The sequence below is a fragment of the Nerophis lumbriciformis genome, linkage group LG07, assembly GCF_033978685.3.
Source record: "Nerophis lumbriciformis linkage group LG07, RoL_Nlum_v2.1, whole genome shotgun sequence".
Taxonomy (NCBI): domain Eukaryota; kingdom Metazoa; phylum Chordata; class Actinopteri; order Syngnathiformes; family Syngnathidae; genus Nerophis; species Nerophis lumbriciformis.
In genome coordinates, this window is record NC_084554.2 from 13360712 (window position 1) to 13376558 (window position 15847).

At 38.0% G+C, this 15847-nt stretch overlaps 1 protein-coding gene across 3 annotated transcripts in view; it reads left to right on the forward strand.

Annotated features, from left to right (window-relative positions):
* Nucleotides 1-15847, forward strand: part of ptprn2 (protein tyrosine phosphatase receptor type N2) — a 439783-nt gene that overhangs the window by 359356 nt on the left and 64580 nt on the right. For all 3 annotated transcript variants that reach the window (XM_061965795.2, XM_061965796.1, XM_072913464.1), the window contains exon 13: nucleotides 953-1156. In XM_061965795.2, coding sequence (XP_061821779.1) covers nucleotides 953-1156 — 204 coding nt within the window. The remainder of the gene's footprint in view (nucleotides 1-952; nucleotides 1157-15847) is intronic.

Here is a 15847-nt window from a genome sequence, read left to right on the forward strand (position 1 = left end):
GAGAATAACAAGCGGTAGAAAATGGCTTGATGGACGGGCTAGAAAGGACAGATAAAAAAAACAACTAATTACAAAAAAAAAAATAGATACATATACTTATTTTTTTTACTCGGGACTACCCGCGGGCCGGGTTTTGGACGCTGGCGGGCTGGGTCTGGCCCGCAAGCCGTAGTTAGGGGACCCCTGTGATAGATGGGCGATAAAGGACAGATTAAAAAAAATTCCAATTAAAAAAAAATAAAATAAAAAAAAAAAAAAAAAAAAAATATATATATATATATATATATATATATATATATATACACACCGTATTTTTTGGAGTATAAGTCGCACTGGAGTATAAGTCGCACCTGCCGAAAATGCATAATAAAGAAGGAAAAAAACATATATAATTCGCACTGGAGTATAAGTCGCATATTTCGGGGAAATTTATTTGATAAAAGCCAACACCAAGAATAGACATTTGAAAGGCAATTTAAAATAAATAAAGAATAGTGAACAACAGGCTGAATGGCGCATAAATAACCAACTGAGAAGGTGCCTGGTATGTTAACGTAACATATTATGGTAAGAGTCATTCAAATAACTATAACATATAGAACATGCTATACGTTTACCAGACAATCTGTCACTCCTAATCGCTAAATCTTATACGTCTAGTCTCTTACGTGAATGAGATAAATAATATTATTTGATATTTTACGGTAATGTGTTAATAATTTCACACATGAGTCGCTCCTGAGTATAAGTCGCACCCCCGGCCAAACTATGAAAAAAACTGCGACTTATAGTCCGAAAAATACGGTATATATATATTTTTTTAGTCGGGACTACCCGCGGGCCGGAAGAGGTGTAAAAAGTGTGGAGAAAATGCAAGGAATGTCCCACGTCTCGTCTTATCCGATTTGAATCGTTGCCCCCTTCATCATGTGACCCGTGCTCGCCCATGCAGGAGCTGTGCCGCCAGCGTATGGCCATCCGGGCGTCGGAGCGCGTGGAGCGTCCGGAGACGCGGCGCCACTCGCGGCTCAACAGCGTGTCGTCCCAGTTCAGCGACGGCCCCGCCGGCAGCCCCTCCACCCGCAGCAGCACCTCCTCCTGGTGCGAGGAGCCCGTCCCGTCCAACATGGACATCTCCACCGGCCACATGATACTGGTGAGTGTTTTCATCGCGGAATTGAGTACCGCCGCTAACGAGCAAACTTGAATCATGAAAAGCTTGATTTTGGCTTGATTGAAAAGTCAACGGCTAAATGAACCATCATGATACAAATGATGCTGATTTCAGTGGGAAGTCACACACATCTGTTCTAGTGTGTGTGTGTGTGTGTGTGTGTGTGTGTGTGTGTGTGTACACATGGGTGACATACACTACTGGAGAGTGACAATTTAGGACCAGAATTAGCGGGTGGCACGGTAAATAAACATAGGCCAGCAAAATAATGATCTTTATCAGTTTTAAAACAATGTGGATGTGCTGCGGCAAGACCGCCATACCCAAGCAAACATATATTTATGAAACATTTTAGGCTGTGTCTGCACTGTAAAACGGAACATACAAAAAATGAAGACACAAAATAATTTCTCAACGCAAGGCTCAAGGCTAATTTACATTGAAAATCCCACACATGCGCGCCAGCAATTAGCCATTTTACATGGCGATTTCGAAAATGGCCAAATACGACAATAAAACAAAGATGTGCTTAAAAAGCTGATATACAGTAGAACCGGGGTGTCAAACTCATTATAGTGGTTAGAGTGTCCGCCCTGAGATCGGTAGGTTGTGAGTTCAAACCCCGGCCGAGTCATACCAAAGACTATAAAAATTGGACCCAATACCACCCTGCTTGGCACTCAGCATCAAGGGTTGGAATTGGGGATTAAATCACCTAAAATGATTCCCGGGCGCGGCACCGCTGCTGCCCACTGCTCCCCTAACCTCCCAGGGGGTGAACAAGGGTATGCGTCAAATGCAGAGGACACATTTCGCCACACCTAGTGTGTGTGTGACAATCATTGGTACTTTAACTTTAACTTTATAGCTCAGGGGCCGAATGGAGGAAAATCTATTCCCACTCGGGCCAGACTCGTAAAATCATGGCATAATAACTTAAAATTAAAGACAACTTCAAATTGTTTTCTTTGTCTTACTTTGGCCAAAAATAGAACAAACACATTCAAAATATTACAATAAAAATATAGAAAAAAATATCGGCAGCGGTAAAGTTTAGATCCATGAAGGAAAGAAGAAAATGAATGAATGTTTATAACTGAATACATTTACATATGCATAAACATAAACATTTGTTTTCTTTTGTATTCTTTTTTTAATGAATTAAGTAACGTTTATGACAACCTTTTTCCAAAACACAATATAGAATGTGAGATATAACAGGATAATGCATACATTTATCATTTGTTTTCAAAACACTTACAAAAAAGTGGGACCCCAAAAATTTACCGTGGGACCCCATTTTTATGACTTGATGGGGTCCTTGGGACCCCGTTTTGAAAATTCCTAGCGCCAACAATGATGGAGTATTGGTGCGTGCAAAACAGCAGCAGGCGGCTGTGGCCTGCGGGCCGGTTATAATACTAATCAAATATCATCTTGGGGGCCACAGATAATTCACTCTGGCCCGCGGGCCTTGACTTTGATACACAGGCAGTATAATAAGCATAACATACTCAAAAGAGACTAGCATATTCAACATGTCCAACTGTTCTACCGGGAGCTTAAAATGATTGTATTTTGAAGAAAATGATCATGTACAGTAAACTCTTCTTTATCGCTGTTAATTGCATCAGGGTCTACATGTACATTTGTGCAAAGTAGGAAATATGAATAATAAAGCAAATATTTTCAAAGCAAACTCACAATCTCACCAAGTATGTATTCCTAATTTCTAGTCAAAATATTTGAATACATTTAAAGGAGAGCTGCACTTTTTGGGGGAATTTTGCGTGTCGTTCACAGTCATTATGAGAGACATGACGACGGATGTTTTTTTTTTTTTTTTTTAATGCACTCTGAACATTAAATAAATGCGAACAAAAGTCTGGAGCCTTTGAGAGCTGCGCAATTCCGCCTACAAAGCCCTTAAATAGATCCATTGAGGTTTTATACACATAATGTAAGTATATATGTATTGTAGTAACATTTATAATTACATTCAATATGTACCTCATTTTTCGGACTATAAGTCGCCGTTTTTTTCATAGTTTGGCCGGGGGTGCGACTTATACTTTGGAGCGACTTATGTGTGAAATTATTAACACATTAGCGTAAAATATCAAATAATATTATTTAGCTCATTCACGTAAGAGACTAGACGTATAAGATTTCATGGGATTTAGCGATTAGGAGTGACAGATTGTTTGGTAAACGTATAGCATGTTCTATATGTTATAGTTATTTGAATGACTCTTACCATAATTGTTACGTTAACATACCAGGCACCTTCTCAGTTGGTTATTTATGCCTCATATAACGTACACTTATTCAGCCTGTTGTTCACTATTCTTTATTTATTTTAAATTGCCTTTCAAATGTCTATTCTTGGTGTTGAGTTTTATCAAATAAATTTCCCCCAAAAATGCGACTTATACTCCAGTGCGACTTATATATGTTTTTTTCCCTTCTTTATTATGCATTTTCGGCCAGTGCGATTTATACTCCGAAACGACTTATACTCCGAAAAATAATCATTTTAAGCATACGCGGCGCATTCATTTAAAAAACGCATGACAACGCTTGCTTTTTTTTTCTTCTTCATCACTGATTATAACTCACTGTACACTTTGAGAGCCAACATATATAATAAAACATCACTTACTGTACAAGGTCTGCTGTCATTAGGATGTCGACTGCTCGGATGTTAATATATTCCCATTTAGGTGAAGAATGACTCATAATCCTCGCGTCTTTTCGTGTTGTCCTCGCCAGTTTCGGGTCTTAAATGGCTGTCAAAGTGTACCAACTTGTCAGAATACCTACTCAGACTTCTTCTGTCCCGGTGAGAGGCATGATTTATGATCTAGAATAAACGTACAGGGAGCAAGGAAGCAGCAGACTACTCGATGATGTAAACATAGGGACACAGGAAGTGATCATGTGCCGCTATAAATAGTTGGTCTGCGTAAGCGCTTATAATAACAATATCACTAATACTTGGTTAATATTCAAGTCACCAAATGTAAATGGAGTATTGTTGGCGCTTTTTGAATGGTTATTTATTGGATTTTATGGGCGAAATAGAGGAGCTCCTATTGACTTTACAAGTTAGAATGCATAAAAAAAAACATCCGCCGTCATGTCTTTCATAATGATTGTGAACGATGGGCAAAATTCCAAAGAAAGTGCCTTTTTAATACAAGTCACGATCTCCTGAACAGTCATTTTTCAGTGAGACATAAGAACTTGTTTTTAGGCATAGATCTTCTGAGAGAGAAAAAATACTACTTTTGAGCATCACAAGTTTTTTATAAGACACAAAATTTCACAATACTAGTAAGTGTAGCTAATATTATGTTTTAATTGCTATTTTCAAGCTCACGTTTAAGCTCATTACAAGCAAAAATAACGTGTATTATTTCTTTTTTACTCTGTTAAGAGAAGCATTTTTCCAGTGTGGAGCTTAAAAAAACTTAAAATTTAAATACGTTTTTTACATTCTTAACAGCCCTCTAGACCAGGGAGCCCAAAACTTTTGCCTCCAGGGGCCAAAGTGAAAATGTGTCAATGGTCCCCGGGCCATTTTTTACCACTCGTGAGGAATTTAGCCTCGCACCAGCAAGTAGAGATTGTCACACAGTCCTGTGCCTACCTCAGTTAGCATGCAACTCTGCATCTTTAATGTCCATTTTAAACCTCAAAACATTTAAAAATGTCATTTTCTGCAGATTTCTGCCATTTCTTGCTGTTGTGCTGTAACCACCTCCACCTAGATATTTATTTTTGATTGCTTTCAAACTTTACCCGGACAGATTAGACACATGGAGGATGCTAAACTTCGAAGCATTGAGGTTTTTATTACAGGACGTGCACCTAGCATGGCGACCAAGGTTTATATTTCTCCATAGAGTGTCAAAAAGTCACAACTTTACCATAGAGCAGGGGTGTGAAACTCGTTTTCATTGAGGGCCACATAGCAGTTATGGTTGCCCTCAAAGGGCCGCTTTTAACAATGAGTAATATATGAATATACATGTGTATATATATATAATACATTAACAATATTTTTTTTTACATAAGCTGCAAAAAACATATTTAAATTTTACTTTAAAAACTGGCAGCTCAGTCACCATAATTTTACAGTAAAGGCAGTGTTTTTTTTTACAGCATATACAAAAATGGAATGGAGAAACAATACCACTGTTTTTAGGGGTAAAATTCACAGCAGCCAGTTTTTTGTTGTTTTTTTACCGTAAAATCTTGTCGTTTTAATGTTTTTTGTTTTTTTTTGTTTTTTTTAATGTTTTAGTGTCTTACTTTATTTTTACGGTAAAATACTCAGTTGGCGGAATTTAACTATAAAATCTATTGTTAATTTCTCTACAATTTGCTTGATTATTTGTTTTGAAATCATAAGTCAAGCAGATATTTAAGTACAGTATTTATCTTTATTTTAACAAAAAATATGTTTGGAATACATGATAATACAATATTTAGATTTTTATTATATTCCATTTTAAAAGATATACAAGTGCATGCAGTACATGGTTTTAATGTCAAAAGGGAAAGAACTAATACATTTAGTAAGAAAAGATTAAGCATTTTATTAACGCATATTATTTCCAGGCTTTCGCGGGCCACATAAAATAATTTGGCGGGCCAGATTTGGCCCCCAGCCCTTGAGTTTGACACCTGGGCCATAGAGCAATGGTCCTGAAAAAAATATAGATTTTATGGTAAAAAAAGCAAAACAACTACTGGCAGCTCAGTCACCAAAATATTACTGTAAAATTAGTTTATTTTACCCTAAAATCTAAGGCAGTTTTTTTTATTTTTTTATTTTATTTTATTATACAGTGCATTACTGTAAATCTAGGGTTTTTTACGGATAATTTCTGGCAACTCAGCTACCAGGTTTTTACAGTAAAATGTGACTTGTTTACAGTGTAGCCCTGCAGACATGCCATCAATGATTGTGCAGCTTGAAAAAGATGAGAATTAATATGTATTAAACTTGGTAGGCACCCTTGGTCGGGCCAAATGAAATGACACAATGGGCCAAATTTGGCCCGCGGGCCTCACTTTGGGCATCCCTGCTCTAGACATTACATAACACCCACATAGTCACCTTTACGCTCCTTTAATCCTTTATGGTAATGCTGCCTGAGGCTGAGCCAATCATTGGCCATGACACTGTTTGAGTTGGTGTCATCTTGTGGCAAATACTAGAATATTGATAGTTTTAGGGCAGTTAGCCATTTTAGGCTTAAAAATGCTTAATTTAGGCCAAAAACATAGAATATTATTAAACAAATATAAAATATTTTAACGCTCGAAGTTCCATTTCTTAGCCTTTTTTTTAAGCACTGTAAAACCGAGCATCCAAAGAACAGCATGTAATAAGTCACAAAATAATTCTTCAGTGAAGTTCATGCAACAAAATGCATTTAAACACATGTGCTAGCTCAATACTAATTTACATTGAAAATCCCATACACGCGTGCCAGAAATTAGCATGAGCGATTTTACATGGCGATTTCGAACACATCTAAATCTGACAATTAAAACAACAACTAAAGTACACACTGCAAATTATTTGCCAATTGCAAAGATTTAAAATTGTATTTCCAGAAATGTCCCTGGTGTATGTATGTGTATTTACATGTATGTATGTGTATAAATGTATATATGTATGTATGTGTTTATACGTGTATACGTGTATGTATTTCAAGAGCTGTTTACTTCTTTTTAGTCATTGACTTTACATCATAATCAATTGTTTTTTCTATTCTAAATTAAAAATGTTAAAATTGAGAAATGAACTACTCAAAAAACATAATTTGATTTTCCCCACGTTAAAAAATCTTGTACAAAGATTCTGCAACATCCCTAGGATGCTTGATTTAAGAATTGCAAGTTTAATAATGCTTCTTTTCAGAACAAAATACTTATATTTATCTTAAAGGTCCTGCTACTTTCTAGACTCAGAAATCTTTATTCAAGAGGTCTTATCAAGTAAAATTAAGTAGCTGCATTAACAGAAAATTTCACTAGTTTTTGAATATTTTTCCGAAAATCTAGTCTTTTTATCTTGTATTTTGTCAGCTCTTTTTTTTTTGCAGCGTACATTACTTCTTGAACAGAAGACTACTAAACGGTGTACTCAGACCGAAATCCCAAATTATTGCACAAGAAGCTTAAAGTTATCGTATTTTGAGAGATATTATCACATATACCCGATAATTCAATTTTTTTTACCTTGATGATTGGCTGGCTACAGTGGTGTCGCAACAGCGCCCCCACCTGGCGGTAAAGAGCCAATGCTCAACATTAAGCGCAGTGCAGGTTTGTGTTTGCTAATAGCGTGCATTGCGGGCTCAAATTATCGTACATGATGGGATTTTTGGAATTATTGATAATGGAGAGAGTCAAATTATTATATTATCAGGCCACACTAATTAACTATTTTCCAGACCATAGGGCGCAGTGCCGATGAATGGTCTATTTTCGATCTTGTTTCATATATAAGGCGCACCGGAACAAAGGGTGCATTGAAGGAGTCATATTATTATTGTTTTTTTCTAAATGTAAAACATTTCCTTGTGGTCTACATAACATGTAATGGTGGTTCTTTGGTCAAAATGTTGCATAGATTATGTTTTACAGATCATATTTAATCCGCTTTCTTCTGACAGTCGCTTCTGGATGCGCCGTTTTATGGGCGGTCTTATTTACGTGGCTCACCTTCGGCAGCGTCTTCTCCCCGTCATCTTTGTTGTAGCCGTGTAGCGTGCAAGGACGGGGGTGGAGGAAGTTTCAAAAGATGGAGCTAACTGTTTTAACGACATTCAGACTTTACTTAAATTAATAACAGAGCAGCATCTCCTCATCCGGAAACAACAACGCCGGAAATGTGTCCCGTGAAAAAAACGTCCGACCGGAACTCTAATAACTAAACTTCCTTGGGTGAATAATGTAAACTCACTACACCGGTATGTTTTAGCGCTTTCATGGCAAGTTTACTGACAGATATAAGTAAGAACTTTACACTACTTTATATTAGAAATGGCAACAGCGGAGGATGAATGTCTCATAACAAGAAGATAGAGAAAAAACAGAAGCTTATCGACTACGCCGAAGGCGCGCAATTTTTTAGGACTTATGCAGATCCCAAATACAGATCAGCAGGTACCAGAAGGTAAGACAAGTTTCTTTTTGCGAAACAAAACGCCAGATAATGTCTTACCTTATACACACACCATAATAATACTCCTATGTTGACCTACTCAGTGGCCTAGTGGTTAGAGTGTCCGCCCTGAGATCGGTAGGTTGTGAGTTCAAATCCCGGCCGAGTCATACCAAAGACTATAAAAATGGGACCCATACCTCCCTGCTTGGCACTCAGCATCAAGGGTTGGAATTGGGGGTTAAATCACCAAAAATGATTCCCGGGCGCAACACCGCTGCTGCCCACTGCTCCCCACTGCTCCCCTCACCTCCCAGGGGGTAAACAAGGGGATGGGTCAAATGCAGAGGACAAATTTCACCACACCTAGTGTGTGTGTGACAATCATTGGTACTTTAACTTTAATGTTGACGCACATCAAGCAGTGCAGCCTAGACTTATCTCTAATGTTTGACTGCCATCTACTGGTCACACTTTTCATTACACCATGTACCAAATAAAATTGCTTCGAGGTGGGTAAGCTCAACCAAACTTATTCCTTACATAAGGCGCACTGTCGAGTTTTGAGGGGGAAAAAAGGATTTTAAGTGCGCCTTATAGTCCGGAAAATACGTATGAAAAATCCCATTTAGAATAAAATGTATATATTTTCCCCCAGGCAAGGATCAGCTACCTACTAAAAAAAAAGGGCTCAGTGACCCATTTCTGGGTCGCGACCCACCAATTGAGAATCCCCGCTCTAAAGCACTCCTTTATGTTCTATCCTCATTCCCGCGGTACTCTCTCCCTTTATCTCAGCTGTATTGTTTGCTCTCTGCTGTGTCATTTTGTCTCTTTATCATCCTCCCCTCCCGACTGCTGCGGCAAAATAAGACAAGACTTTGGTTTTGATGAGAGCCGGGGCTGCAGAGTGAAATATCATTAGCCGTGTACAATTGTTTTGTTTGTTTTCTTTTTTTTGCGTGGAAAAGCTTTCCTTGCACTCGCACGCACAATGGATTGTTTGAATGTTGCAGCACGTCATTCATTTGAGACGAGCTTGATAAAGGAGACGGATAGATGCCTGGCAGTGTTTCCATTAATGGCGAGCGCATTCATCACCCTGCATGTCTGCCTATTATACGGGGAGGCTGTAATGAATGTGAGTAATGCCGTGTATTGCCGCTAATAGATGGCTTTTCTTGCACTCGTCAGGGCTTGTTTGCGGAGGCCCTTTTGAAAACACTGACATAACAAAGCATTTAGCCGCCCGCGAGCAACAAAAGACGGCCCCGTGAATCATTTCTAGGGGCCCAGCTCTGATTAGCCTCGGCAAATGTGTCAAGGTGAGTGTCTTCACGCCGTGCTTGGCGCACACACGTCCTATAGGTGTTCCTCTTTACATTCCGCCATCATCGCACATCAAGCCATGTGTGTGATTGCCTTCTTATCGCTGATCTCAGGCCTATATTTGCCCCCATCTCATCTCTCTCTCGCTTCTTTGGAGCGCACGCCGCGTGGAGGAGGATGATGAATACGCAGCGTTCTACAGCGCACACATCATTTTGACACTAAAACTGGAACCCTCTGTGTCCCGAGTCATCTCCTTGTTTATTCAGCGTTGTGACACGCCCTCGCTACTTGGAATAGCCAGCTAGCGTAGTCGTTAAATCTGTCAAAAGATGGATATAGTCACTCATGTAGCACGGCAGTGTTTTCAGCACCACGGACAGTGTCCTTTAGTCCACAGATCAAGTGAAATGACAGTACACACACACACACACACACACACAGATTCTTGTATTTATAACCTTCTTGAGACCTCTGAAAAATGCCTACCTCTTCAGGACCACCCTTTCTAGATATATAAATATTTGTATTTGCAACATTAATAATATATACATACTATGCAAATATAAAAAAGCTTGTTGTGAAACTGTGAGTTTGAATTTCACAAGAAAAAAGGTCACAATTTCACAAGAAAAACTTAGAATTTTGGCAGTATTATAATAAAAGTCGTAATTTTACTCAACACAAGTCATCTGTCTATCTGTGTTGGCCCTGCAATGAGGTGGCGACTTGTCCAGGGTGTACACCGCCTTCCGTCCGATTGTAGCTGAGATAGGCTCCAGCGCCCCCCCCCGCGACCCCAAAGGGAATAAGCGGTAGAAAATGGACGGATGGATGGATGGCAAGTGAAAATTTTACAAGAAAAACTGAACATTTGTGCAATATTATGATAAAAGTTGGAATTTTACTCAAGAACAGTCGCAATTTTACAAGAAAAGCTTAGCATTTTGGCAATTTTATGAAAAGAGTCGTAATTTTATAAGAACACTTTTAAATTTTTGGCAATATGTTAATAATAATCGGAATTTTACTTGGCAAAATGATGACAGAAGTCATCATTTTACACACTTGTTATTTCATATGTTGACCAGAGAGGGAGCACTTTTAAAACCGACACACAGTCAATTTGAAAAATCCCTTCTTTTTGGGACAACCCTAACTTAAATTGATTCATGATACAGATATATACTATCATATATACTATCATCATAATACAGTCATCACACAAGATAATCATCAGGGTGTATACATTGAATTATTTATATTATTTACAATTCGGGGTGGGGAGGGGGGGGGGGGGGGTTAGGTTTGGTTGTTATCATCAGTCATCAACAATTGAGAACAGAGAAATGGACATTGAAACAGTGTAGGTCTGACTTGGTAGGATATGTACAGCAAGTAGTGGACATAGAGAGAGAGAGAGAGAGATCAGAAGGCATAAGAAAAATATCTGCATTTGATTGTTTACATTTGATTATTAACAACAATCTGATTATTAACAACAATCCGGGGAGGGTGTTAGTTTAGGGTTGAAGTTGCCTGGAGGTGTACTTTTATTGCGGTTTTGAAGGAGGATAGAGATGCCCTTTCTTTTATACCTGTTGGGAGCGCATTCCATATTGATGTGGCATAGAAAGATAGTGAGTTAAGACCTTTGTTAGATCAGAATCTGGGTTTAACGTGGTTAGCAGAGCTCCCCCTGGTGCTGTGGTTATGGCGGTCATTTACGTTAAGGAAGTAGTTTGACATGTACTTCGGTATCAGGGAGGTGTAGCGGATTTTATAGACTAGGCTCAGTGCAAGTTGTTTTACTCTGTCCTCCACCCTGAGCCAGCCCACTTTGGAGAAGTGGGTAGGAGTGAGGTGGGATCTGGGGTGGAGGTCTAGAAGTAATCTGACTAGCTTGTTCTGGGATGTTTGGAGTCTAGATTTGAGGGTTTTGGAGGTGCTAGGGTACCAGGAGGTGCATGCGTAGACAAACATTACAGGGAGACAGAAATAGGATCGCTGACGGGTCTGCCAACTTCTGCCGAACGTTACAGAAAAAAGGCGAGAAACAGTCAAAGACTGGACTCCAGAGAAAAATAACCTCATAGCCATAGCACACATAAACATGTTACATAGAAACAACAAAACTTGCAATAGAGGGCAAGGAGTGGGAGCTACGGAGGCCGGCTGCTGCTGTATAAGCGATACTCAGCCATCCATCGTCCCTACGGGTAATTAAGCAATGGTAAAGGCGTGGGGTGGAGTTTGGGGGTCGCATTGCATATGCGTGCGTATGCAATGCGACCTGAATGTGACTTTTTCGTCAGCTTTGGGCGAGCTCCGTCACTCGTGTGCGCCGGGAAAGACACAGTCACCAGTGGAAGTGGATATTTCATCACAACATTCGGTTTCGGTGAGAAAAGTCTATTTAAGACGACCGCATTTTCAGTGCATCACTTGTCAATAGTGTGCAAATAATAGGTTATTTGTAATGTATGAATATATATTTTGATTCTGACAAAATAGCGATTGTTGAAGGACCGGAATTGACGCTGTGGCGCATTTGTTTACATGTGAGTTGAGAAATAAGGCTCACGTAGATCCACACTGATGTCCGTGTGTCCTCTACCTAGTTTCAAGTTTATTCACAATACCATAGAACAATTACAAGAGTAGTGAATATCATTTAAGGATGGTGGTAAGTGAAAGGGTGCCCCAAATAAGCTAGAAGAAGCTTTTAGCAGGGGGTCCAGAGGACAGTATATTAAAGTTAAGTTAAAGTACCAATGATTGTCACACACACACTCGGTGTGGCAAAATTATTCGCTGCATTTGACCCATCACCCTTGATCACCCCCTGGGAGGTGAGGGGAGCAGTGAGCAGCAGCGGTGGCCACTCCCAGGAATCATTTTTGGTGATTTAACCCCCAATTCCAACCCTTGATTCTGAGTGCCAAGCACGGAGGTAACGGGTCCTATTTTATATGCATGGAATGCTGAAACATGGTGGCAAGCACAAAAAACGCTATATGATAAACACAAAATAAGAGTACTAAAGCAAGCATACACATACATGCATACATGCATTCAACCATGCAAAACCCAACAGTAATCTACCTCACATGAGGCATTAGAGATAGGTGGTTAATAGGTAAGATTTCAGTTTCTTTTTGAAGTTAACAGCCATTAAAAGATTAGAACCCTCCCAAATATATTACACTATATACATCCATTCATACATTATATCACTTTCACGTAAAAAACACTAATTTTTAAGGTGTGGGGACTTTTATTTTATTATGAAGGAGTAGCAACTTCCTCCCGGTCAACTTCCTTTGTTTTCACTTCATCAAAGTGCACATGCAAGTGACGTCGGGGCCACATTGGGGCACATTAAGCATGTTTTTCTTACCATGTATTTGGTTTTAAGTCAAATGTCCTCATTATTGACTCACTGACACAGGAACGCCCTCTGGTGGTAAAATGGAGGAACAAATCTCCAAAATAAATGATTAGAAAATGAAATCTCTTAAATGAATCACGTAATGTGACCACACATTACAGTTACAAAAGAAACTTAAAACATGGGTAACACACTCGTAAAAAATCACAGGCTTTTTTTTTTATTTATTTTTTTCAAGCTGCCATAAAAGCATTTTAGGCCGTGACAACCAGAAAAAAAGTCAGCGTATGCATATGTGATGTATTTGGAAGAAACTCTAAAATATGTTGAACTTGTTATTTTGAACTTTTTTTTTTTTTTTTATGTAAACTGTTTCTTTCCCATGATTTAGTTTTAGTGCAATACATTATTGATGATACTGATGCATTATGAAACACAAAGAGTGATACTGTGTCCCTCTACGTCAGGGGTCCCCAAACTACGGCCCGCGGGCCGGATCCGGCCCCCCCAGCATCCCAAATCCGGCCCACAGGAAGTCCCAAGTTAAAAAAAAAAAAAGTATTTATTTATTTTTTTTAAATTTATTATATATTTTTTTTAATCTTTCCTTTCTAATCCATTTTCTACCGCTTGTTACTCTCGGTGTCTCCTAGCCGCTCAGGCAAATCATATTGTCTAAAAATGAATTTTCCCATCGATAACGTGACAATGTTAAATGTTGATGAACATCAATGTTAATTGATGTTAAATGACAAAACGGATTATAAAGACAATGTGTATGTATATATATGTGTATATATATATATATATATATATATATATATATATATATATATATATATATATATACATACATACATACAGCCTGGCCCCCGGCCAAATTTTTTTAACCCAATGCGGCCCCCGAGTCAAAAAGTTTGGGGACCCCTGCTCTACGTCTTCATGTGTGTGTCACTTTAAGAAAAAAACCAACACCACTGCTGTCTCATTGGACTGTGAAGTACCAAACTGCTGTTCATCAGGAAGTACTTATTTTGGCTCACACTCTGCTCGTACTAAACAAAGACTAGCATTTAAAATCAGTTTTCATCGCCATCATTAATCTAAATGGATCAGAGGGAAAAGGTCTAATTCAAAGTGTCGAATCATTTTGATCTTTTAGGGCCAAATAATGTAAATGTTCTACTTTTCCTGTGTACTAGTTGGCACTTTGACCAGATTTGCACATTTCATAGTCTTTTGTATTAGTTAAAAAAATATATGTATGTGTATATATATATATATATATATATATATATATATATATATAAATATATATATATAAATATATATATATATATGTGTGTATGTATGTATGTATAGATGTGTATATATATAAATGTATATACATATGTGTCTATTAATGTATGTATATGTATGTATGTACGTATATGTATTTATGTATAGATGTATATATGTGTGTACATATGTATATATGCATGTATACATGTATGTATTTATGTATATGTATGCATGCATGTTTGTATTAATATGTGTGTACATATATGTATGTATATATAGATGTATATAAATGTGTATACATATATGTGTATATTTATGTATATATTTATGTATATATGTATATGTATATTCATGCATGTATTTAAATGTAAATATGTATATATATATGTAAATGTATGTATGTGCATATATATGTTTATATGTGCACATGTATGTGTATGAATTGTATAAATATATATTTATAAATGTATACATACCTATATATCGGCTTGCATGTAAAATCACTGATATAAGCTCCAATACAAGCAGTCCTGCAGCACACAAGGTTTGTATTTTCTCGTAATTTAGTAAAGTAATTTACAGAAAGTAAACTTATTAGGCTACTAGGAGCTTGCAGTTACACAACAGCTAAGCACACAATAGCACACAAGCGAGCCGCATGTAATGAGTGTCCTATAGAGGGGTCATAGTATGATTTGTTTTTCCTACATTGAAAGCCACTTGTGATCTACATAATATGTAACGATGGTTCTTTGGACATAATTTGAATGCACTGTTTTGTGGGCGGCCTTATTTACGTGCCTCCACTTCGACTGCTTATTTTTCCCGTCAGCCATGTTGTAGTTTTTAGAGCTTCCATAGCGCGTCTACTGACTGATAAAAGTTCGAACTATACGCTACTTTCTATTAGAAATGGCAACAGTGGTGGATGCATGTGCACGTATGAGCCAGTCTGCCCCACAACAAGAGGATAGAGAAAAAAGAAGGAACTTATTGACAAGAGCGTCGGACTACAATCGCGGACTTGCGCAAAACTCTCCGGGTAAAACTTTACCTTATATGGAGATATCTGCTGACGTCACCGATGGAAAAAAACATCACAAATTGTGCAAATTCCAAACGGCTCGTTTGGTTGAAGTATGAAAAAAGGCAAGATTATTTTATAAATATCTCCGCCATGCCTGCATGGTTTGAATTCAAATTTTCAGGACTTATGCAGATCCCAAACACACAAAAACAGGTACCAATAGGTGAGAAAAGTTGGTTTTGCATAACAGGTCCCCTTTAATTGAACAACATTGCAGTCAAAAACATGACATTGGTCAACATAAACTCGTATCAAATAATTATATACACATTCTCCAGTAACACACGTTTCCGCATCATTAAACTCACCGCAACCGGAGTTTGATTTAATGAATTATTATACCCACGAGGTGTCACCAAAAAAATAAAAAAATTAACTTAGTATTAGGAGTGCTGAAAA